We start from the raw sequence: 27,127 nt of genomic DNA on the forward strand, positions 1-27,127 counted from the left end.
CTTGCATAAGGGGTTTGGACAGTATAGGGATGAGCATGAGTAGAAAGTTGTGTGCAGCGGGGCCACGGGAGGGGGGGAGGCAAATTCAGAAGAGCAGTCGGCATGAAAATAGCGATAGAAGATAGAAAGAGAGGCAACATCGCGACAGAATTTGAGAGGTAGAAGACTATCAGTAGGAGGAGGAGAGCTGATGAGATGAAGAGCCTTAGACTGTGCGGGGGAGAAGAACTGGCGGAGATGATACAGAATGCCCAACCTCGAGGAAGCTGATTTAACGAGAGAGGAGATATGAAATTTCCAGTTGAGATTTTGAGTTAAGGATAGACCGAGGATGGTTAGTGTTGAAGAAAGTGACAGCTGAGTGTTGTCAAAGAATAGGGGATGAGTGTTTGGAAGATTGTGTCGAGTTGATAGGTGGAGAAATTGAGTTTTTGAGGCATTGAAGGACACCAGGTTCCTTCTACCCCAATCGGAAATGATAGCAAGGTCTGAGGTTAAGCGTTCTGCAGCCTCCAGTCTGGAGTCATGTACTTCCTGTTTGGATGGTCTTCTACTATTGAAAGAAGTTGAATAATGCAGAGTGGAGTCATCAGCATATGAATGGATAGGACAGTTTGTTATGGAAAGATCATTGATGAATAACAGGAAGAGAGTGGGTGATAGGACAGAGCCCTGTGGAACACCACTGTTGATAGGTTCAGGGGAAAAACAGTGACCGTCTACCACCGCAGAGATAGAATGGCCGGAAAGGAAACTGGAGATAAAGGAACAGAGAGAGGGCAGTTTAGGAAGCAAAAACTTGTGCCAGACTCTATCGAAGGCTTTCGATATGTCTAGCGCAACAGAGAAAGTTTCACCAAAATGGCTAAGAGAGGATGACCAAGAGTCACTTAAGAGAGCAAGAAGATCGCCAGTAGAACGCCCCTTGCAGAACACATACTGGCAATCAGATAGAAGGTTAGAAGTGGAAAGGTTCTTTTCAATCTTCCGGTTAAGGATTGATTCAAAAGCTTTAGATAGACAGGAAAGTAAAGCTATAGGGCGGTAGTTTGAGGGATTGGAACGGTCACCCTTCTTATGCACAGGCTGTACAAAGGCATACTTCCAGCAGGAAGGAAAGGTAGATGTTGATAGGCAGAGACAAAAGAGTTTGACCAGGCAGGGTGTCAGCACAGAAGCACAGTTTTTAAGGACAATAGGAGGCACTCCATCAGGTCCATAAGCCTTCTGAGAGTTGAGGCCAGAGAGGGCATAGAAAACATCATTATAAAGAATCTTAATAACAGGCTTAAAGGAGTCAGAGGGGGGATGAGTAGGAGGAATATGCCCAGAATCGTCCAGGGTGGAGTTCTTACAGAAAGTTTGAGCGAAGAGTTCAGCCTTAGAGACAGATGAGACGGCAGTGCTGCCGTCAGGGTTAAGGAGAGGAGGGAAAGAGGAAGAAGTGAAATTGGTGGAGATATTTTTGGCTAGGTGCCAGAAGTCACGGGAAGAATTAGAAAAAGCAAGGTGTTGACATTTTCTACTGATGAAAGAGGTTTTGGTAAATCGGAGAATAGATTTGGCACGATTCTGGGCAGAAATATAAAGATTATGGTTAGCGGGAGTTCGAAGGCTCTGGTACCAATTGTGAGCTGCCTCTCTATATTTGACAGCACAAGAACAAGCATGATTAAACCAAGGCTTTTTAGCATTAGGAGTAGAGAAAGAACATGGAATGTATGCCTCCATTCCAGAGACAAACACCTCTGTGATGCGCTGGGCACACACAGAGGGGTCTCTCTCCTGGAAGCAGTAATCATTCCACGGGAAATCGGAAAAGTACATCCTCAGGTCGTCCCACCGAGCTGAGGCAAAATGCCAGAAGCATCGCCTCTTCGGTGGGTCTAGAGGATGAACAGGAGCGATAGGACAGGATACAGAAATAAGGTTGTGATCGGAGGAGCCCAACGGAGAGAACAGTTTGACAGAGTAAGTATAAGGGTTAGAGGTTAGTAAGAGGTCTAGTATGTTGGGCCTGTCTCCAAGATGGTCGGGAATACGTGTAGGGTGCTGAACCAACTGCTCTAGGTCGCTGAGGAGAGCAAAGTTGTAGGCTTGTTCACCAGGCTGGTCAGTGAAAGAGGATGAAAGCCAAAGCTGGTGGTGAACATTGAAATCTCCCAAGATGGAGATTTCAGTGAAGGGATGAGTCAAGATGTGCTCCACTTAAGAGTTCAAATAGTCAAAGAGTTTTACATAGTTAGTAGAGTTAGGTGAGAGATAAACAGCACAGATGTATTTAGTAATAGAATGACAATGAAGTCTTTGACAGATGGTGGAAATTTCAGAAGAGTCAAGGTCGTGGGCACGAGAGCAAGTGATGTCGTTGCGCACGTAGGCGCAACATCCAACTTTGGATTGAAATTTAGGATAGAGATAGTAAGAGGGAACAGAGTAGAGGTTGCTGTCAGCAGCCTCAAAAACCTGTGTTTCAGTGAGGAAGAGAAGGTGAGGTTTAGAGGAGGAGAGATGGTGTTCCACAGAATGAAAATTAGAATGAAGACTGCGAATGTTGCAGAAATTGATAAGAAAGAGATTCGAGGAGTTATCAGGACACCTCTTATTCGGCAGCCAGAAGGGGAGTCCTCCCTGGGAGAATTTATGGTCTCCCCCAGGCGGGGACTCCAAGGCAGTGTTATTGTGTGCCATTTTGAATTTTGAATTTTGGGAAAAGGTGTGCGTGTTGTGTGAATGCAGTGTGGTGTAGAAAGAGAGAGGATCAGTCTTTAGAGAGCATGCTGAGCTACTCTCTGGTGTAGATGAGACAATAGGGAAATGGTTAGTGAGGTAAAGGGAAGGATCTTTGAAAGGCTTCAGCACCCTCCTCGATTCCCATATATACCTCACCGGGAGTAGCTCACGCCCGTTCGGTAGGTGTCTTCCTACCTACTCCTACATTTGGACAGACTATTGTGCAGAACTTGAGTTCACTGGAAAGTGTTGCTTTGACAGTTCACCGACTGGCCACGTGTGGCGCTGTGGCACTGCCTGTATAGCCAATACGGTCCATTGAAAACGAGTATTCTCTCTCTCTCTCTCTCTCTCTCTCTCTCTCTCTCTCTCTCTCTCTCTCTCTCTCTCTCTCTCTCTCTCTCTCTCTCTCTTCTCTCAAAACAGCAACAACAAAATCTCAGGTTAACATAGTATAGAGGAAAGAAACGTTTAGATGAAGGATTAGTGCAAACACAGAGATAGTCTTTTAGTAGTGTCTTCCATTTAGCCTAACCCGTTTCTGGGTCGTGATCTGTAGAGTTCCTTGATAGATAGAGTCCCGACAACCTAAGATTGGGACGCCATTATTGGCCCTGTTTTCGCCGCGCTTTTCAAATGCTAGCACACACTCTCGCGGCGAAAACAGGGACAATAATGGCGTCCAAATCTTAGGTTGTCGGAACTCTATCTACCAAGGGACTACAGAGCACGACCCAGAAATGGGTTACACTAAATGGAAGACGGCAAAGGATTGAAGAAAAAAGTGTGTGTGTGTGTGTGTGTGTGTGTGTGTGATTTTTTTTTTATCATGAGTCAGCTAATACATGAAGGAACATAATCAACCTATTGTCATGCTGATTATAGCTGTTAATATATTGTACAGCACTGGTCATCATAACACTGGATGTGGGACGATACATTATAATACAACAGTAAATAAACTACGTTATTCGGCATATAAACTAATATTGATCGCGTATTTGTGGAGTATAGAACGTACATTTGTCTTTCATACACCACACAGTTGTGGGCAGAGTGGTGATGTTATGATAAACTAAGGAGGTTAGAAAACCCCTGCCTTGGTTATGCTCTGAGGAGCGCCCTCACGGGGCCTCCCACTGCCTTGGCGCATGGGATTATTGGGAGACGCGAGGCCTCCATACTCTGCCGAGTCTGGGAGCAGACTGGTGGATCCAGCCACACATGGGCAGATGGAACAGGAGGCAACAGGTTTTTACGGGCAACTGTTTTTCACGCTACAATGGCGAATTGGTTTCCTTCATTATAGTTACCACAGCCAGTTTGTTTGTTGGTCTGTTTAGTGTATCAGCTAGAGCTTTATAAACAATAAATGCAAAACATGCAGTATGTAAGACAGGTATATATATTTAGCAATAGTATCATGTACAGATATAGAGTATGTATTGTACATCTGCCTCAATGCGTTTCCACAATGCATCAACTGTGTTTCAAAAAGATTGCCGTCGGTTTCTCAAAATATTTGTGTGTTTAGGTCGATTATGTTAATGAGGATTCATGTGCTTCTTATTGATATCACACATTCATCTTGGGTATTTTCTGCATTTTTCTGTAAGACTGTTTTTCTTTTAGAGTTGATAAGAAAAAAATTTGTATCGTTTTGATCGAAGTGCCTGAGGGGAGGCCAGATTTGTCCCCCCTCAGATCGGATAGGGTTAAGCTGTATCAGTACTGACACTCACAAACACTTGGATATTTTCCATTATATTTACATATTTACATACTGGATTGATGCATAAGACTTTCTTGTGGTGTAGATATGTTCTTCATTTTAATGGGAACCACAAGGAGGAAAGTATTTCATCAGGTGGGCTGAAAAAGACTACGGTAACCGAAGGATGGGACAACAGATTAAGAGGGGAGGGTGAGATGGCTAGCAGACGTTATTGTAGTTACTGGGCGAGGTTGGTTCAAAAACTATTCTCGGTTGGTCACCGTGGATTTCTGACACACTGACCTTGTCTGTTATATATGAAATCAGTTATAAGTGGGTTCGTTATATCGAGTGTTTACTGTAAATGAATGCATATACTATATGGTAATGAAGATTGATTCATAACTACAAGCAGTTGCTCGAAAATGTTAGGGATGGAGTCTGATGTTTGGCCAGACTTGTTTTGTTAGTTTTGAGTGATGTATGTAACGGGTGTACGGAACACTGGGTTAGTGAGTGGTTTGGATAACTCTGACAATGTTTTCATTAAAAATTGTCAGACTAAAAAGGGCACATTGTACGGCAAAAGAAAACTAGGTAGGTTGAGTAAAAGACGGTAATGTTTAATATCCTGCCATTACCCAGTGTATGCAGCACTTGAAATGTTACCCACGGTTTTTCCTTATGCATGATCTAATCTGTAACCTAACCTCTGCGTATGAGGAGAGATTACCGTACATTTCAGCCTGCCCTGACAAAATATTTTTAATGTAATTTCTCCATCTGGTTTCCTGTCTGGCCTAACGTCTACAATTCCTGCCACTTTAGAAGAGGTCAGGGCATATCGTAGGTTCCACTCCACCCTGGCCAAGCCTAACACTGTCCCCTCACTCTTGTGTTTCAGGAGAAGCTGATCACCAGCAATGATGACGCAGCTGACGAGGATGACTTCTTCCTCAGGTATGTCACACATCCTCTCAATGGCTTGGCTGTCATGTGATGTATAATAAGGGAAATGATAGTAATGATCATAATAATGGTAATGACAGTAATGATCATAAGAATTCAGTAGAGGAACTTGATCCAATAGGCAGCGGATTAACCTTCTGCCGGATCATCAGATATACCGGACTATTGAATCATGATACACGTATCAAGAATTAGATTTTTTTTTTTTTTTTTTTTTTTTTTTTTTATTTGCCTGGCGTGGTAGGCATCTTCCTGGTGGGGTTGGATGGTCGGCAATGCGCCCAGGGGGATGGGCCTGATTACCCCAGCCCGTTCTGCGCGCCGCAGCGAGGTATAAATAAGCCATCTTGCATTTCATGCTCACCATTCTCACTTGCTCTTGATTTTCCTCAGGCTTCTTCACTTGTGGGGTTGATGGGTGGTCTGTGGGATCAGGAAGGGGTGGTTGTGACTTTTTAAATGACTGAAAAACGACACTGTGGAATAGGGTATTCATCGTGCGATTGAACCCGTCCATCACATGTTTTATTTGGCAATTCCACAGCACCGCCTCTATATATATATATATTATATATATATATATATATATATATATATATATATATATATATATATATATATATATATATATATATATATATATATATATATATATATATATATATATATATATATATATATATATATATATATATATATATATATACACACACACATACAGTAATCCCTCGCCATATCGCAGTTCACTTATTGCAGTCTCGCTGTATCGCAGATTTTTCGCTATGTCACGGGATTTTGCGGTAAAATAAGCAATTTCTTGCCTAAAATATGAATACGATATAAATCAACGTAAGTAGGAACACACCTAAATAAGAACCTACGTCACCTGCCTGTTTTTTTTTTTTTTTTCCACCACGGCCTATTGCGCCGGTAGTCTTTTCCCTGGGTCACTCCTCCCCCACTTCCTTTCTTTCTTCTCCCTCTCCGTCCCCGTATTTTTCTCCTTCCTTCTCATTTCTTTCTTCTTTTCCTTTCACCTCCCTCCCAGTTTTTCTCTTCTAATCTCTTTCCCTCCCACTCACACCCTTTCTCTCCCCCTCTTTCCTCATCTTTACCTGACCCCCCTACCTCTCTTTTAATCTCTTTCCTCACCTTTACCTAACCCCCCTATGTCTCTTTTAATCTCTTTCCCTCCCACTCACACCCTTTCTCTCCCCCTCTTTCCTCACCTTTACCTGACCCTCCCTACCTCTCTCTTCTTTTCCCGTCCCATTCCCTCCACTCATTTCCCTTGTTTCCTCCTTTCTCACACCCTCTTATCTTTAGTCTTATCTCTCACTCTATCACTCTTCCTCCCTTTCTCCTTCCCCATTAGATTACACACACACACACACACACACACACACACACACTCTCGCTTGCTCGCTCGTGCGCACACACACACTCACAGAAGGGGAAATGGGAAGGGTGTGTGGAGGGAGGGTCAGAAGTGAGTCAGGTCATGTCCTGACCAAAGCCCTGACCTGAGTTAAACACACACACACACACACACACACACACACACACACACACACGCACAGAAGGTGAAATGGAAAAGGTGTGGGGAGGGAGGGGCGGAAGTGAGAGTCAGGTAATGTCCTGACTGAAGCCGTGACGTGACTCTCCCTCAGGACCTCACCTGACTCTCCCTCAGGACCTGACATGACTCTCCCCACTGTCCCTCCATCCCCACACCCTTCTCCTTGTTTTCATTCTCTTTATCTCTCCCTGTTTCCTCCACTACTTTTCCTTGTTCCCCCTTCTTACATCCTCTATCAGTATTTTTTTCATGACACTCTGTCCCTCTCCTCCCTTTCCCCTTCCGTATTTACCTAATTGTGATATAAAAGAAGTGAGCTACGCTCATATTGTCCTTTCTCTGAGTATTCTTCCGCCCCGCCAAACTAATTACTGCGCGAAGTTTGTATTTAAGAAGCAAATGTCGAAAGTCGAAACAAGAATTATAGAATCATTTATTGGGACCGCGTCATAACAATGAAATGTCATAGGAAGTGTTTATAAGAGTGTGGGAAAGGTCAACAGGAGTGTGGGGAAGATTTATAAGAGTGAGGGATTGGAACGGTCACCCTTCTTAGGCATAGACATGTTCAAATTCGTATTTGTTTCAATTTGAAGTATGCATATATGAATGCACAACTATAGTATTCACTCCATCCCCGATGGTAATTTTATATTTTAGCATTATTTTCATATGTAATCATTATCTAATGATTTATAACATGTATATTTAATTCTGGGAACATCTGAGAACTATTGTGTCAAATGGAGGTGTTTTGTGTCTTGGTCTGGTACCAGCATCTATAACCCCGAGGCATAACAAAACCTAACCAGCGGGGTGCAAGACGCAGGCTGATTTTTTTAGTTTTCTTTTTTAAATAAGTGCGTCTTATATGGTGGGAAATATGGTAATTGCTTCTTGTTTAAAAAAAATATTGTCTTATAACCTAAAAGCCATCAAAGAATAACATAGAATCTTGCAGCACATAAGAAATATCTTTTAGGTTTATAAAGTTCCATTAATCATATTTTTGTTAAATATAGTTCACTGCATTGACACATGATGCCTCACCCCCCACTCTGTCTTTCCAGGGGTCCGTCCAGCAAGAAGACGGTGCGCTTCGCCTCCGACAAACTGAAAGAGTAAGTGCCGTCTTATTAGGAGGAGACAGAATACCTTTCCAGCCCAGACACGTAGGTAACGGATGTAGGCTACAGTCAAACCTCAGTGTCCAAGTGCCTTAGTTAATGAGTGTTTTGATTTACGAGCAAAAAAAATAAAAAATAAAAAAATAAAAAAATAAAAAAACATGCCTTGGTTTATGACTTGATGTATGAGCATCCTGTTTATACTTTTTTTTTTTTCTTCACTACCTTAAGGGTGGAGTGCCAACATGAGTTTCAACAAGGGATGCTTGCAGCCTATGTCGATCTCAAGAAGGCGTTTGACTCAATGCATCACGAGGCACTCTGGGATCTTCTGCGACTCCGTGGGATTCCTGCGAAGACTATCGGTTTGCTGATTCGCCTGTATTCTGGGACAGAGAATGCTGTAAAGTGTGGGGGGGGGGCTTGTCCAGCTTCTTTCCCGTGAATGCGGGAGTGAGGCAGGGCTGTGTCCTTGCCCCATCACTTTTCAACACTTGTATGGACTGGGTACTGGGCAGAGTTTTGGACCGGAGTCATTGCAGAGCATCCATTGGCAATACCAGGGTCACTGACCTTGTTTTCGCTGATGATGCAGTAATCCTGGCAGAGTCGCTGGAGGTTTTGGTGATGACTCTCGAGGCACTGCACAAGGAGGCAAAGCCCTTTGGATTTCAGGTCTCCTGGCCAAGACCAAGGTACAGGTGTTTGGAGGCTTGCTGGATGAAATGGCACAGTCTGTTCATGCGTGTGGCGAGGACGTCGAGATCTCAGAAAGTTTCACGTATCTTGGTAGTGTAGTTCATAACAACGGTGAGTCTGGCCAGGAAGTCTTATGGCGGATTGGCCTGGCCCATGGTGTTATGGACTCACTCAGCACGAATATATGGTGTTGTTGATACCTGTGCAGAAGGACAAAGATCTGGATCTTCAAGTCCCTTGTGCTCCCTGTCTTACTCTATGGTTGTGAGACATGGACACTAAATGGGGACTTGGAGAGGCGGATTGATGCCTTTGGTAATAAATGTCTACGCAGAATCATGGAACATCGCTGGAATGACTTTGTGTCAAACCGGCAACTACTCCTTGAGACTGATTCGACTTATATTACCTGCATAGTCTGTCAGTGGCAACTCTGGTTATACGGGCACGTGGCACGTTACCCTGAAGCTGATCCTGCTCATCGGGTTGTCTCTGTAAGAGACAAACCTGAGTGGAGGAGGCCAAGGGGATGCCCACGAAGTTTGTGGCTTGAGTAAGTCGATAGATCCTGCCAGGAGGTGTACTCTGGTTGGGAAGGGGGCCTGCATGGGGACTCACCTGGAGGGACCCCTGGGCTTGGCGTTGAAGGATGGGCGAGGCGACACGTCCCTGGCGTATGCCCCCATTGATTGATCTTATTGATTCATGGGTGGGGCCACAGGCTATATGGAGGCTGTCAGGGTCAAACTTGTACATCCCTCCGAGGAGGGACCACAGACCCTTGCTGGGTGACGGCTCATGAAGGGGAGGGGAGGATGCTGATAGACCGACTCTATCAGCTGATGTCAGCCTGGCCGACAAAGTCGGTCTCTCAGCGAGGACTGGCGTGTTTTTTTGTACAAGTCGAAGACGTGAGCGTGGGTTCCCTTTGTTTGCCGCAAAATGAGAGTGCTCAAAGAGGAGAGCATTGGGAATAGTGTCAGTTAGGGTTGCCACCTTGAGCTAAAAAAATAAGGAACGCAACATCATATTCTCCAATACAGAACGAATCCATATTTTAAGGAATGGGTGGCAACCCTAAAATTTCTCTGGCCTGCCATGACTGACAGCCGCTGCTGGTGAAGGCAGGAGGAAGGGGGAGGGACGTTATGACGTGTGTTTTACACGTATTTCAGGACAACCCTTGACAAACGTAATTTTCTGGACTGGTTTTGTGGCTCACTGAAAAATGCACTCACAACAGTTCTGAAATACTGAATTTTATCTGCTTAACCATTCAGACAGCCAAGTATGGAACAAATGGCGTTCCCTATTTTAAGGAAAGGGTGGCATGTTGGCAACCCTAGTCTCGGTCCAGGACTCCGGGTTGTAAACTCATAGAGATAATATCCGTGCACTCGTGTCCAATAGCATTTGTGCTTTGGTGTGCGATCTTGGTGTTTTCAGCAGTACAGTGTGCATTCTTTGTGCTTTAACAGTGTCCCCTAGAAAGATGGTTAAAAGGATGGTGCTGCAAAAAAGAAAACAGGAACGGTGGATACTATGCTCGCAACAGGAACGGGGTGTGAGCCTCAGTGGCTTGTATGCCCTCCTGGATGTGACTGACTCCCGTTCACCCTCCATCTCGGACGATACGTCAGGTTAGCTTCACGTTGGTGATCGAATGAAGTTCCGGTGCCTCGAGAATAGGGAAACTGCAGCTGCAAAGCCCTGGGGCGAAGTCTGCACCTCAAGCGTAGTTAGCGGTTGCAGGAGTCTCCGTAACAACCGTAACACGTTAATTTGTGTTTTATATTATTCATCATTGCTATTTGTTAGTAAAATTACTTTAATTCTGGATAAAATAACATGTAAAATGATTTTTATATAAATAATTTATTTAAGATATCAGACACATTAATGGGATTTAGATTAATTTCAATGGGGAAATTTGTTTTGGTGTGTGAGCAAAACTCCAGAATGAATTAAACTCATAAACTGAGGTATGACTGTAACTTAAAAAGTACCATAAAAACAGTGCTCTTGGGGGAGCAAATTTGGCCAGTCCACCCTTTTCGGAGGAGGGTTCAGAACACAACTTGACGCATAGCATGATGGAGTTCCTCTGAATGTCTCCTGGAAACAGGAAATTACTGTGCAAATTTTGTCTTCGTATTGCCTCATATTTCCACACTTGAAAGGAATGAAAGAGCTCAGTAGTAACAAATGTACGGAAGTGGGGGTAGCTGGAAGTGGGGGGGGGCACGGAAGAGGGGGTAGCTGGACCCCCCCAGCCCCCCACACATCTTTCACTTTTTCACCCCCCCAACCCCCCCACCCCACTCCACACCCCCCAACCCCACCCCTCTCGGGCTAGCGTACGGAAGTGGGGGTACTGGACCGGGGGGGTGACGGGAGTGGGGGTAGGACGGTCAGCGGGAGGGTGACGGAAGAGAGGGTGCCCAGCGGGGGGGTGATGGAAGAGGGGGTAGTTGAAGGGTTAAGATATTTGGGTAAGGATTGATATCTACGAAACGGCATGAGCCCTCCCCTCTGGTCGTGTGAGATAAGATCGCGGAGAAAAGGGCTCGAATGACCGCAAGATTATAATCACGGAAAAGGGTAAAGACATTACCTTCCTTCCTTCCCTTCCTCCCTTCCTTCCTGCCTTCCTTCCTCTCTTCCTTCCTTCCTTCCTTCCCTCCTTCCTTCCTTCCTTCCTTCCCTTCCTTCCTTCCTTCCTTCCTTCCTGTCTTCCTTCCTTCCTTCCTTCCTGTCTTCCTTCCTTCCTTCCTTCCTTCCTTCCTTCCTTCCTTCCTTCCTTCCTTCCCTTCCTCCCTTTTTTCCTTCCTGACTTCCTTCCTTCCTTTCTTCCTGCCTTCTTCATTTCCTTCCTTCTCTCCTTATCCCCTTTAATGCCTCCCGAATATCGACTGACCACCACTTACGTATCTCCCTTAAATGCACCGGCAAACACATTTCCTCGGCCGTTCCTAAAACAGCTGAGGTTCGTGGAAATCACCCTGCAGCCAACACACACACACACTCACCACCAGGGAAAAGGGATACTTATGCCATAACCACGAAAAAAGAAGAAGAATATCGAGAACTCAAAGGAAACAAAATCACTGAAGAATTATTATGATACCGAAAATAAAATAAAAAATCGCCATTGAACGTAAGACTCGATAAATTATGTAAGTTTTTGCTAGGTGTGTTTTAGCATTATCTTCTTATTTCTCATTTCTTAACTTGTTTCTTCTTATTTCTTTCCTCAACTTATATATATTTTTTTTTACTCCAGTTATTTGGTGCCATCTGACCCTAAACACTGCAGCACCAAGTCTTTTTCTCAGATTTTGCATTAATTAATCTCTTATATCTCATTTCTTAACTTCTTTCTTCTTATTTCTTTTCTCAACTTACATTTCTTTATATTTTCTCCTGCTCTTCGGTGCCATATGACCTTTGACGTTTCCGCACCGAGTTTACCTTTTCCCTAGATCAAGATAGCTCTCAATGGCTCCTTGGTCCTGTCTTTTATTTCCAGAGCTCACCGCAGATTTCTCAAGAATCAGAGGGGAATGGAACACACACACACACACACACACACACACACACACACACACACACACACACACACGATCTTTTTTCACCTTATGCCTTTTCCCACGTCTCTTACGTACCACTTTCCCTCTCACACCGCTCTCTCTCCCTCCCCTTCACTGGCTCACTGAGGTATTTCTGGGTTACCTTCGTTTTGAGCGCTATCTTGATCTAGGGAAAAGGTAAACTCGGTGCGGCAACGTCAAAGGTCATGTGGCACCGAAGAGCAGGAGAAAATATAAAGAAATGTAAGTTGAGAAAAGAAATAAGAAGAAAGAAGTTAAGAAATGAGATATAAGACATAAGGCATTAAAGGGGATAAGGAGAGAAGGAAGGAAATGAAGAAGGCAGGAAGAAAGGAAGGAAGGAAGGAAGGAAGGAAGGAAAAAAGGGAGGAAGGGAAGGGAGGAAGGAAGGAAGGGAAGGAAGGAAGGTAATGTCTTTGCCCTTTTCCGTGATTATAATCTTGCGGTCATTGGAGGCCTTTCTTCCGCGATCTTATCTCACACGACCAGAGGGGAGGGCTCATGCCGTTTCGTAGATATCAATCTTTACCCAAATATCTTAACCCTTCAACTACCCCCTCTTCCATCACCCCCCCCGCTGGGCACCCTCTCTTCTGTCACCCTCCCGCTTACTGTCCTACCCCCACTCCCTTCACCCCCTCGGTCCAGTACCCCCACTTCCGTACGCTAGCCCAAGAGGGGTGGGGTGGGTCCAGCTACCCCCTCTTCAGTCACCCCCCCCACTGACCCCCCCACCCCCCACTTCCGTGCCCCCCCCCCACTTCCAGCTACCCCCACTTCCGTACATTTGTTACTACTGAGCTCACTCTATGGTGGGCCGCATGACTTACATTATTATTATTATTACAGTAATGCCTCCACTATCTGGATGTCTTGTGTCTGGACATGCTCCATATCCAGATACTAACTAGGCCTAACTGGACTGTTACGTCTGTGTCCAAATTTATTGTCCGCATCCAGATACAAAGTCTCATGATGGCTCGATGGGCCACCCCACAAATTCAGAATATTGGTTGGTCAGCCTTTCCCTAATAGCCGTTGACCCACCGTCTGAGCAAAATTGGCCATCTGCCTCCGTAAGGAATGGCCAGCAGGTTACAATGCCTGCCGGCCATTCATTGGGTGGTGAGTACACTGCATTCTTTTGGCAACCTTCATCGTCATCATTTACAACACAGCCATCCATCTCTCTACTCTCACAGCTAAATGGTTATGGAGCTGTGTGTGGTGCTGAAAATGCCTGATAGCTGAACTGAAGAATCAATGGGAATAATTCTAATTGGTATTGGGCAGCTAGTCTGCCTACATTTTGTGCCTGCTCTTTCAGTCTCTTACTTTCTCTTCAACGAAATGTCAACATTGAGTTCAGTAAGCTTCTGTTTCTTACTGTGACACATTCTTGCCTGTTTGCTTACAGTTCTCAGCTGAGCTCGTTGCCACCACCAGTGGTGCAGCCATTGCTGGCATGTCATGCAAGTCTTCAAATAACTCTTTAGTTGATCTCTCAGATGTGCTGCTTGAGGGAAGGATCCGCCTTGTTTTATAAATAGCCCGAGGGTCTTCATTTCCACATATGTCATGAAGAATAACACCTTCAGCATCATACCAAAAAATAAAATGAATTGTGGAAGTTTTTAAATTTATTTTTGTTTTTTCAAAGAATTTAAGCATCTACTCTATCATTTTTGCACCAATTATTTTGCCCTTTTCACACAAAGTACTTTGTAACCTTCCTTACAAAGTTAGTGAAAACACTTTTCATTTAGTCGCAAAAAAATATCATTAGAAAATTTGCAGTCCGGATTTATTTCCACTATTATAAAAAAAAAAAAATGGCAATTTCTTTTACTAACTTAGTTCCATAACATGTCTAGCTCCTAACCCTAAATGTTTATGGCAGTCACACTTCAACTAAAGGAGGAGACGCATTTTATTTTCATGTATGTTTTACTCTTAGTTTTGAGAAAACGTCGATAAAAGATTTTTATCCATTTTTGTGTCCGAATGCATGCAAATAGTTATAATGTCCCAGACCTGTTGTTGTTGTTAGATTGCTTAGGATTCATTAATTACTTATCACAGCATTTATCTAATGATGTGACTCCTGGCTCCCCCTTTCAAAGGCATTAACCGTATTAACCGCTCTAAGGCGAGGGTATCGTGACGCACCAAGTCATTCATTGTTGCCAGATTTGATCTTCAAAACTTGCCTGGTTTATACTCATTGTTTACAGTGTCAACTAACTTTCTTTTCCTTTAGCCTTTGGTTGGAGTGGCAGCTCTTCTTCGCTCTCTGCACTTCAACCCTTTCCTATATTGATGCTTGTTCCCAACATGCTTGTAAGTACAGTACCCTCTCAAGTTTCGCTCTACCCGAGTTTCGCAATCCACGAGTTTCGCAGTTAGTCCTAAATTCTTACCATCCCGACTTTCGCGCATTATCACCCCGAGTTTCGTGCTGCTTTGACACGTACGGGTCACGTCTACTTACCATCGGTGTCACGCACGCTACCTTTAAAGGTAGTATCACACTGGACGTTTTCCTCCAAACATTGTGGCTATGGCAAGAGAGAGAGAGAGAAACAGGTTGTTTTGAAGCCGCAGTTGAAGGCGGCTGCCTTATGATTGCAAACACGCTTGTGATTCGATGGGAATCCAATGACGTCATTGCCGACGCTCAGCGGCTTCACTGCCTTAAGGCGGTGTCACAATGGCTGTTTTTGTCCAACCTTTTGGGATATGGGCAACACCCGTACGCCCAACCAGGAGCGACTTCACGGTTATCTGTAACTAGGTGTCACACAGGCCCAGGCTTTTTTTTTTTCCCACCGAGTTGGCACCAGCTAGGGCAACTGGCAACTCCGACTTTTCCGGGTGTGCGTCACACACGGTCAAGGTCGGTTGCCCGTATCCATATCCACAACGTAAACAAAGCACTTACCCTGTATCAACATGGCGTCATCTGCTAAAGTAAGGGCTGTCGCGGCTTGTGCTGCCATTACCCAAGTTATGGACTTGTTGCTGCAGTAAAATGGAAGGAAGAAACAGTTGTGGGTGTGGCATGCCTGTGGTTCCTCCGTGCCAGTTCTCATTGTCACCACTGCGTGTGTGCGGCCAACCCACCCATCTTGAGTCAACCACATAAACACATGGATCAAATAGCATCACACACACACACACACACACACCAGGCCAGGAAAGAGGAAGGGTTATGCAGGAGATACGGTTAACGGTGCAGGAGGTCAAGGAAAGCTTGAACAAGCTGGATGTAAGAAAGGCGACGGGGCCGGATGAAGTATCAGGGTGGATCCTGAAAGAATGTAGTGAGCAACTTGCAGAGAAACTGTACTCCATAATGAGCTCCTCCCTGAGTGAAGGAAGGGTACCACAAGATTGGAAGAGAGCAAACATAGTACCAATTTATTAAGGAGGAAAGAGAGAGGACCCATTAAAATACAGACCAGTATCACTCACTAGTGTGGTTGCGAAGATATGTGAGAGGCTAGTTAAAAACAGGTGGTCGGATTTTTTAGAAAGGGAGAGAATTATCTTAGATTGCCAGTTTCGATTCAGGAGAGGGAGATCGTGTGTCACCAACTTGTTATGTTATTACTCAAGGGTGACAGATTAAATACAAGAGAGAGAAGGCTGGGGGGATGGAGTGTACCTGGATTTGAAAAAGGCATTCAACAAAGTACCGCACAGAAGACTAATTTGGAAAATTAAAAATAGGGGTGGAGTGGGTGATGGACTGATTAAGTGGCTGGAGGACTTCCTAACTAACAGGGAAATGAGGACAATAATCAAGGACAAGGCTTCCAACTGGTGCCCAGTGAGGAGTGGGGTCCCACAAGGTTCAGTGCTGGCACCAATAATGTTTGCTGTTTATATAAATGATATGGTGGACGGAGTGACCAGCTATGTGAGTTTGTTTGCAGATGATGCAAAGCTATTGAGACGAGTCAATGATGTGAAAGACTGTGAGGCATTGCAGAGGGACCTGGACAAAATATGGGAGTGGAGTGGTACATGGCAGATGGAATTCAACCTTGGGAAATGTAAAAAAATAGTTTGGTAGGAGTGGTAGAAGATGTGAATATGATTATAAGATGGGAAGTGAGATAATATGCAGAAGAGTGGAAGAAAAAGATTTTGGAGTGACTATCTCAGAGAACATGTCACCGGACAAACACATCAACAGGATAACGGGACAAACTATGAATTTGCTAAAGAACATAAGGACGGCATTTGTGTATTTGGACGAGGAGATGATGAAGAAAATAATAGTTACAATGATAAGGCCAAGGTTGGAGTATGCAGCAGTGGTCTGGTCTCCTCACGAAAAGAAGAACATAAGAAAGCTGGAAAGAGTAAAGAGAGCGGCAACTAAGATGGTACTGGAACTTAGGGATCGGACTAACGTGGGGAGACTCAATAGCATGGGGCTCACAACCCTGGAGAGAGGAAGAGAAAGAGGAGACCTGATAGTGGTGTACAGGGTGGCGAGCGGGGTGGAGAATCTGGACAGAGAGGACCTGTGTTTGTGGAGCGAGAGAGAAACGAGAGGACATGGAAAGAAGTTGAGGGCAACCACGTGTAGGCAAGATGTGGAAAAGTTTAGCTTCCCAAACAGAAGCATTGAGCTGTGGAATGAACTGGAGGAGGAGGTGGTTTGTTCAAGAAACATTCATGATTTTAAGGAAAAGTTGGATAAGAGAGGATATGGAGACGGAACAGCGCGAACGTAGCTCTTTTCCCGTATGTCACAACTAGATAAAAACAACAAGGTAAATACGCACACACACACACACACACACACACACACACACACACACACACACACACACAGCTGGTACTGTTAGTACCGGTACCTGCCCACCCCTATTGTTGAGTAGCATGGCAGCGTGGGTGCTTGTGGTCAAATAAACTGCAACTTTAGAACAACACAGCGCGTCACTCACCTCCATCAGGGCGGTCACCTTTGAGGACACAGACCGAGTCAGCACGAATGGAAAAACAACCAACCAGTAGTAACCGGGCGCCTGGCAACCCCACAACGAACCGGCCAACCTCCAGGACCAGACAGGGAATCACAACAACGCAGCCAACGGCCCAAGAAGCCAAACCATCACACCATCGCCGAGAGCCAACCTCCACTGCCATGACCCTACCCGAGCGTTGCCCAAATTGGCTCCCTCGTTTTTTCAATTGCTTCGCCAACTGCTCCGCTTTGCTGAATCAATCCGTCTCAAACGACCAAGCAGTCGAGCCTAAACTATCAACTAGCCTACTTGAAGTATCTATTTACAACCACAGTACTGTATTGTTCAAGTGGCGTGCGGGAAGAACTGAGCTCAGCTGTGTGGCTGCGGCGCCGTGTGAGTCCAGTTGTGTGAGACATCTGGTGGCCACTCCATAAAATATCATGTATAAGTGAAAAAAACGTGTAAATTAAACATTTATTTTGATTTTGGACCCCACGTTATTTCAAAAACGCGTAAACCAAACTCGCGTAAACCGAGAGTTACCTGTACTGTTTACAAGAACCTTTGTAAACAGTACTGTTTTGCATTATTTGGTGTTCATACTGTGTCATGTGTTTACATTGTGTTTTCATTCTGCATTTGTTTTGAAACAAATAAATATTGAATAACAAAAAAATATGGTTTTCTTGTGGATTAATCACCATTTTATACACAAACTTATGGTCTCACACGCAAAATCTTATGGCAAGACACCACAGTAGCTGGACAGGTATGTAAGTGCTTTTTCAGTGTTTTCAATACCTAGAGTTTCGCAATCCTCGAGTTTAGCGCTTTACCTTTGGAACGAAGCGAGCGTGAAACTCGAGAGGGTACTGTAGGTGACACTTGTCATGGCCAGTATTGTGTTCTATCACAGTCACTTGTGTGGCAATTTCACCCTAAGTGTCCTGCATACTTAAATTTCATGCATTTCAACCATCCTTCTGAATGCAACGATTGATTTGGTGGTTGTGGTGGGGGTGAGGGATCTTGTGGTGGTGAGGTGCTTGAACTTGAGTGTTGGCGCGTAGCCACACAGCGGTTCTTCTCCACATGCTGTTTCCACCTTGACGTGATGTCAGTGAAAGGCGTCATGGCAACAGTAAATGTTTTAATGCCTTGGCAAGAGCTCATGAAGTAAGATCGCGATGTAAACAAAGCAGTCTCCCCTCAGGCACCAGTTCATCTGAGTGGGAGGAAGGAAAGCCGTGGTGGGCTGGGGAGAGGTTGTCAGATGCATGAGAATACATTGGTATGTGATTATTTTATCATATTTATCGAAAATAATGTAACAAAATGATCCCTGCCACCCGCACCAGGACTGGCTCACCACGCCCGCTTATTAGGCAACTCGGGCTCGGTGGGACATTTAAATTCGCGGGGGAAAAAAAATAAAGCTGCCACTTGATAGCTCATGCATAGATGGTCATGCCAGAGCATTTAGGTTATTTTCAATATTTTTCAAGTAATTTCTTCGAATAGGGAGGTGGATCTCCCCTTTAGTCCATGTCATAGGTCATTTCTTCTTGATACCTTTTCCCTTGCACACACTCACAAGGACCTTGATTCCCTCCTGTCACGTGTCCTAACCATCTTGGAGCACCGTGCTTCACCCATTCAGTCTCTCCACGCTTCACTCTCCTTGCTGTCACTCTTAGACCAGAGCTCATGCACCTCCTCGGTCCCTCACCCACCCCATCTTGACGACCCTTTACCCTCACTCTTGTCCCTGCAGTGTGAGGGTGCAGATTGCCGAGGTGACGGACGTGATGCGGGACAATGTGGGTCGCCTACTGGAGCGTGGGGACCAGCTGGACCATCTACAGGACCGCTCTGAGGGCCTGGCCACCACCTCAGACCAGTTCCGCTCATCCGCTGGCCGCCTCCGCCGACGAGCCTGGTGGGAGAACATGCGTGGGCGGTTGTGTATAGCGGCGGTGGCTGTTCTCCTCTTCCTTGTGATATTCAGTAAGTGTGACGGAACAAAAAAGGGGAATGACTAAGTACACATTGAAGATCCACGGTGACATTACACACCCCTGTCTCACACCCACACCAACACCAAAACTCTCACTCAGCTCACCCTTCACGCGTACAGAGGCACTCGCATCCTTATAGAAGGATCTGATTTCCTCCAGCAAATGCCCTCCCACACCATATATCCTTAGAACATCCCACAAACCCTTCCTGTCAACCCTGTCATATGCCTTCTCCAGGTCCATGAATGCAGCAAACAGCTTCCTATCCTTCTCTAGGTATTTTTCAACTAACATTTTGAGTGCAAATATTTGGTCTACACAACCCCTCCCTTTCCTAAACCCCCTTATTCATCGCATACACTTTTCTTAGTTATTTCCTTCATCCTCTCATTTAAAACCGTTCCATACACTTTTCCTGCCACACTGAGTAGACTTACTCCCCTGTAACTATTACAATCACCTCTGCTCCCTTTCCCTTTGTACAGCAGCACAACACTAGCCTTTCTCCAGTCCTGCGGCACCTCACCCTGTTCCCATGCCAGGGTACATATCCATAATGTCCATTCCACAACTACACTTCTTCCATACTTCAACATTTCTGCTGTCATGCCATCAGCTCCAGGGGCCTTTCCTAATTTTAACTTCTTGACTGCCTCCTCTATCCAAGGCATATAGTACGGTACGGTTCAGTAATATTTTTCGTAATTCAAACCTTAGAATAATACCGTACCATAATTGCGTACCGTACTTGACAAATGCCTCCATACCACACTGTTACCATAAATTACCGTACTGTTACTTTATACATGTTTCTGTACCCCCAAAAAAGTAGGGCTTCACACACAATGTACACACAAAGATAAATGCATACACTTTAGTACTGATGCAAACAGCTAGTCAAGCCTGGGTTTACGAGTGCCTCGGTTAATGAGTGTTTTGATTTACGAGCAAAGAAAAATCACAAAACATGCCTTGGTTTATGAGCGGTGACTTGGTATACGAGCATCCTGTTTATACAGGTAACTCTCGATTTATGCGAGTTTGGTTTACGCGTTTTTTTAAGTAACGCGGGGTCCAATATCCAAATAAATGTTTAATTTACACGTTTTTTCACTTATACGCGATATTTTATGGAGTGGCCACCAGATGTCTCATGCAACTGGACTCACACAGCGCCACGGCCACACAGCTGAGCTCAGTTCTTCCCACGCGCCACTTGAACAACAATACAGTACCAACGCTGCCACGCTACTCAACAATAGGGGTGGGCAGGTACCGGTACCAGTACCGGTACTAACGGTAGCAGCTATACATTACGGTACTGTTACCAGACTGCTCGGTACCGGTACCTAATTTTTTTATTTATTTATTATTTTTATTTTTTTTACGTTGTTGCCTATTGCGCCGGTAGGCATCTTCCTGGTGGGGCCTGATGGTCGGCCCAGCCCGTTCTGGCGCAGGCGAGTGTTTATGGTGGCGCCAGTCGCTCATGGTGTCCCTCATTTCTTCCTCACATGAGTGAGGCTGAGACTGAGTGCCTGAGTGGATATCTCGGTGATAAGGATACTCTCTCTCTCTCTCTCTCTCTCTCTCTCTCTCTCTCTCTCTCTCTCTCTCTCTCTCCACTGAATGAAGTAAATATTTATTTTTGGATAGAAACCTGCCTCTTGTTTGATATACATAGTTTTTTATTTACATGACCTCTTCAAGGACAAAATACTCACGTAAATCGAGAGTTACCTGTTAAAGATTTTTTTTTTTTTTTTTTTTTTTCTCTCCCCCTGTTGCCATCTCAAGGGTGGGGACACGGGCCTATTCCCCGCACTATTCGTCTTTCTAGTGAATGTAAGTTGAGATGTTTCAGCCTATCTTGATATGGGAGGTTCCTCAGCCCCTGAATCATCTTGGTCATCCTCCTCTGAACTGATTCTAGCAAGTTGATGTCCATTCTGTAGTGTGGGCACCAAAACTGGACAGCATAATCTAAGCGTGGCCTAACTAATGCTAAATAGAGTCTGAGGATGACCTCTGCACTTTTGTTGGTTACCGTCCTGTTAATAAAGCCTAATACCCTGTTAGCCCTATTCCTCGCACTAATACATTGCTTCCTTAGTTTTAGGTCAGAGTTCACTAACACTCCCAAATCCCTTTCACACTCTGATCTGCCTATCGCTGTGGAGTCTAAACTATACCCGTGTAATGGGTTGCGTGTTCCTACACTTAGTACGCTACACTTGGTGATGTTAAAATTCATCTGCCATTTCTCTGACCAAGCTGACAGTTTGTTGAAATCCTCCTGCAGTGCTCTAGCATCCTCTCGTGTCCTTAAAATGCATCCTATTTTGGTGTCATCCGCAAATTTACCTATGTCACTAGTTATCCCATTGTCTATGTCATTGATGTAAATAATGAATAAAAGCAGGCCTAAAACTGAACCTTGGGGAACCCCACTGGTGACATTACCCCATTCGGATTTTTTACCGTTAATGGTAACCCTCTGTTTCCTGTCACAAATCCATGCCCTAATCCAATCATAAACCTTCCCTCCTATTCCATGAGCCCTGATTTTATTTAAGTCTCTGGTGAGGTACCTTATCGAAGCCCTTACTAAAATCAAGATAAACTACATCATAACTCTCATCATTGTCAGCTGCCTTGGATACTCTATTGTAAAAGGATAAAAGATTAGTAAGGCACGACTTTCCTTTAATAAACCCATGCTGTGAGTCATGAATTAAATTATGTCTGTCAATATGGTTCCTAATACTATCTGCTATTATTGACTCAAGCATTTTACCTATAACTGATGCATAAATCTCCCTCTAGCCTGTCCTTCAGGGGCTAAGCTGATGTGCTGTAGATGCAAATGCTATTGAAATTTATAAATGGATATTTGAAAGATTTATTGGTAAAGAAGGAGTTTGGTAAGTAATTCACCCCTGAAGGCTACCATGAGTTGGCTGCCTGGCCTCTTGTAGTCTCCTTAACTCCTTGTACATCAAATTAATATTTATTTGGAGCTCCTGCAAGCCAGTGAGCCCCCAGCTATTGCCTGTACCTTAGGGCGGATCGTTTTTCAACTTTTTTTTATTTTTTTGTTCCTATAGTGATAAAATGTGTCTCATAAGTTCATGTATGCAAAATATAAACATTGAATATTTTTTAGTAAAGTCAATGTTGCACTTCAGGCGTTCTATTAGGGATAAACTACCTTTAAATGAGTCTAGCACCTTAGTAGACATAGTCAACTATATCATGAAAGTCTATATTCCAGTCTGGTTTACTATTAAATCAAAGCCAAATTTCTCGAATGGTGCTTTTATAAGATGGTGTTGTCCATTCAAGAACTAAATGAAAGAACAAAGATAATTGTAGCAAAAGTAGTAAAAAGAAATGCATTCTTTGCTAATGCAGAGAACTTACTAGTGGGAATGATCAGTGATGAGGAACGACACATCCGAGAGTTGGGACTCGGCGAATCCTGAAGGCACGCCATTCAGGTCGCAAATTCGCCAGTTTATAGTTCCTGAAATTAATCTGAATAGCAAGACTTACTATGACATCATCAACTGGCAGAAAACAACAATCCATGAACCACCAGTTACACAGAATATTTCTGACGACATAATCACAAATGCGATTGAAACGGGTAACAACATTTCTGATCTAATACCAAAATTTCACACAAAGTGTAGAGCGAAACATCAAACTAGTCAGAAGCCTCTTCACTAGTAAGTGGCATTTCTTTTTACTACTTTTGCTACAATTATCTTTGTTCTTTCATTTAGTTCTTGAATGGACAACACCATCTTATAAAAGTGCTTAGCACCATTGAAATTTGGCTTTGATTTAATAGTAAACCAGACTAAAATATTGATACTGTACCTACAGCCAGCCCTGACACGTCTAAGGGATGCAAACATGTGGCTGAAGGAAGGAATATGAAAGTTAATGTGAGTCAGACTCACTTAACCCGTCTGCTCTGATTGGCACAGAGTTTGCCTTCACTGGTAGCCTGGTAACATACACTCCCAGGTCTTTCTCTGCCTCTGTGGTGGATAGTGGAGTGTTTCCCATGTGGTATTGATGTGCTGGATACCCCCTCCCAAGGTGCAGGACTTTACGTTTTTCTTTATTGACAGCAGCCACTTATTGCTCCACTCCTGTAGCTTGGTGATGTCTTTTTATAGGAGGTCCACATCCATGAGGTCAATAATGCCTGTGTCCTTGCATAAATATACAAATTATCATTTGTCTGCACTCTGTAATGTTCTTCTTGTTGCAGTTCCTGTTACAATCAAGTCCCTTTCATCATAGAGGATCTGCCACCACCTCCAGCACCACCACCTCCACCACCTCCAATACCGCTGATACTACTTCAAATGTCTGCTGCAGCCCCTTCATAGTTATAGCTGGAGTTTTTTGTATACTACAATAGCAGTAACTACTACTATTCTATGTACTACTGCCTACTACTACTACATCATGGTTATGGTTAAGTTTATAGTACAGTGGAACCTCAAATCACGAATGCCTATTCATGAACAAATTTTCCGCACAAAAAACGTCTCGGGTGACGAACAGTGTCTGGAGCTATGAACACGCAAGTTGGCAGCATGGTGGGGCGACAAGCCGGGAGTGTTGGCGGGAGAGCATCAGTTGCTGAGTAGCTTTGGCTAAATACACAAGGTGGAAGAGACTAACCTTTTAAACAATAACATCTCTTCCCTTTCCCTTCCTCACCACCTTACACTTATTAAAGCCAGTGTCACATGGGGCTTTCTTCCTCCAATCACGTTGGCGGTAAGGGCAACTGGGAACTCCAACTTTTCCAAGTGTAGGTCACACACGGGCAAGGTCGGTCGTTCGTGTCCACAGTGTGAACAAAGTAGTCACCCTGTATCCACATGGGGCTGTCTGCTGACCATAGTAGTTCCACTGATCCTCTCTCCTCAGCAACTGCCGTCGTCTGTTTGTTTACATACAGCCACGCAATTGCTCGTACCCACAACCGTCGGATAAAAACGGCCAGTGTGTAACCGCCTATTGAGCCGTCAGCTCTTCTCCGAACGGGTGCGGTAAAATTAAATTAAGTTTTCATCTATATTTTATCTGTTTAGTATTGTATTTATCTTTTTTTGTGTTAGGCTTATTGATTTCCATTGGTTTTATGTTATGAACTTGTGCACAAAGTACTGTTGTAAAAGTTTAAATAAGCAATCATCTGGGGTCCAGGAATGGATTATTCCATTTTATACTGATTCCTATGGGGAAAATAGCTTTGGTTTACAAACATTTCGGGTGACGAACGGCCTTCAGGAACGAATTGAGTTCGTGAACCAAGGTTCCACTGTATTATGCAGTGATAGCTATAACTGCTATTTCTACTTCTGTTGCTAATTTTAGGGGATCTCAAGATGCTGAAAAGGCCAAAGTGTAGTTAATGCCCATTAACCGCCTCACCGCGGGGTTACATTTGTGGGCAATACTGTACCCGGGCTGCCTGCACATTCCAGTGTTGAAACTAATAATACAGTATTTTTATAAAGACTTTATTTAGGAGTGTTTCACATCATTTGCAAGGTTACTGATTTTTCTATATCTCTTCTGGTGTGTGTATTGTTGATATCTAATAAGAAGGAACTACAGTAATACCTCGGTTTACAGTGCCTTAGTTTATGAGCGTTTTGATTTACGAGGAAAAAAAATCACTAAAAATGCCTTGGTTTATGAGCGGTGACTTGGTGTGTGAACATCCTGTTTGTACAAGTGGAAGACGGCAGCGTGGGTTCCCTTTGTTTTCCACAAGACGAGTGTGCTCAGAGCGGAAAACAATGAGAGTGGGGTCTCAAGCTGGTGTCACACTGGGCCTTTTTCCTCCAACTGCGCTGGTGGTAGGTGCTACAGGCAACTCCAACTTTTCTGGGTGTGCGTCACACACAACCAAGGTTGGTTGCCCATACCTACAATGTAAACAAACCAGTCGCCCGGTATCCACATGGCTCCGTTTGCCAAGGTAAGGGCTGTTGTGGCTTGTGCTGCTGTTACTCAAATTATGGACTTGTCGCCACAGTTAAATGGAGGGAAGAAGCTGTTGTGGGCACGATCATGGCTTCAAAGACGGGAGAACAGGAGTGTTTACCCAAAACAACAACTCGTTCCCGGTTGGGCGTACAGGTAACCACATTTGCTCCTAGCTACAACAGTTGGAGTGTGACACCGCCTTCATCCCGTGTGTACTGTACACTCACAGAGGTAGCACCCACGCACTTGTGTCCACTTACATTTGTAGTCTAGTGTGCGATCATTGTGTTTTCAGTACTATATTATTACTAAATTAATTATATATATATATATATATATATATATATATATATATATATATATATATATATATATATATTATTTATATTTTTATTATTATAGTATATTATTTATATTCTTTATCATTGCTATCTCTCAGTGAAACTCCTTTTATTCTGTATAAAATAACATGTAAAATGATTTTTGTTTATATTTTTGGGGATATGGGACACATTAATGGGATTCACATTGATTCCAGTGGAGAAATTCATTTTGGTTTGAGAGAAAAATTGTGGAATGAATTCAACTCGTAAACCAAGGTATGACTGTGTGCCTTGCCAAGAGTTTTCTTTTGAGCTTTGTATTTATATTGAGAGAGAGAGAGAGAGAGAGAGAGAGAGAGAGAGAGAGAGAGAGAGAGAGAGAGAGAGAGAGAGAGAGAGAGAGAGAGAGAGAGAGAGAGAGAGAGAGAGAGAGAGAGAGAGAGAGAGAGAGAGAGAGAGAGAGAGAGAGAGAGAGAGAGAGAGAGAGAGAGAGAGAGAGAGAGAGAGAGAGAGAGAGAGAGAGAGAGAGAGAGAGAGAGAGAGAGAGAGAGAGAGAGAGAGAGAGAGAGAGAGAGAGAGAGAGAGAGAGAGAGAGAGAGAGAGAGAGAGAGAGAGAGAGAGAGAGAGAGAGAGAGAGAGAGAGAGAGAGAGAGAGAGAGAGAGAGAGAGAGAGAGAGAGAGAGAGAGAGAGAGAGAGAGAGAGAGAGAGAGAGAGAGAGAGAGAGAGAGAGAGAGAGAGAGAGAGAGAGAGAGAGAGAGAGAGAGAGAGAGAGAGAGAGAGAGAGAGAGAGAGAGAGAGAGAGAGAGAGAGAGAGAGAGAGAGAGAGAGAGAGAGAGAGAGAGAGAGAGAGAGAGAGAGAGAGAGAGAGAGAGAGAGAGAGAGAGAGAGAGAGAGAGAGAGAGAGAGAGAGAGAGAGAGACGAAGGTGGGAGACATGTGGATTCCAAACTGAGGAAAAAGCTCCTGGTAATCCTGGTGAGGTGATAGAAAATTGTGTGTGTGTGTGTGTGTTTGTTTCCCCCGATCCCTCAGCCTCCAGCCTTTGTACATTAAGTATTTCCTGTAGTTGACGTGACACCCGTTTGGTGAGGCCGTGGGCACTGGGCTCCTACACCTTAAAAAAAAATCTAGCATTTACTATAGCTTCTACAACAGACCTGAGCTCGGCATAAATAGTTGTTATTCACAACAATTTTCTAAAGATGACAAACCACAGAAAACTGCCACAAGCCTGTTTTCCTTTATGGTATAGTGGGATGTACACACACACACACACACACACACATGTACACACACTCTAAAAACTATCATTACACATTCAGCACGATACAAACTGACACCAAGG

General features: G+C 44.1%; 1 protein-coding gene across 1 annotated transcript; it reads left to right on the forward strand.

The window, feature by feature from the left end:
• Positions 1-5,351: 5,351 nt before the first annotated feature.
• Positions 5,352-26,212, forward strand: LOC126990347 (vesicle-associated membrane protein 4-like; the record flags this gene model as incomplete). Its single annotated transcript, XM_050848928.1, has 4 exons — positions 5,352-5,407; positions 8,066-8,116; positions 19,192-19,424; positions 23,721-26,212. Coding segments are annotated over 4 exons (372 nt in total), but the record flags the coding sequence as incomplete, so codon positions are not given.
• Between the last annotated feature and the right edge of the window lie 915 nt (positions 26,213-27,127).

This window comes from Eriocheir sinensis, unplaced genomic scaffold (assembly GCF_024679095.1).
Source record: "Eriocheir sinensis breed Jianghai 21 unplaced genomic scaffold, ASM2467909v1 Scaffold1574, whole genome shotgun sequence".
Classification (NCBI taxonomy): domain Eukaryota; kingdom Metazoa; phylum Arthropoda; class Malacostraca; order Decapoda; family Varunidae; genus Eriocheir; species Eriocheir sinensis.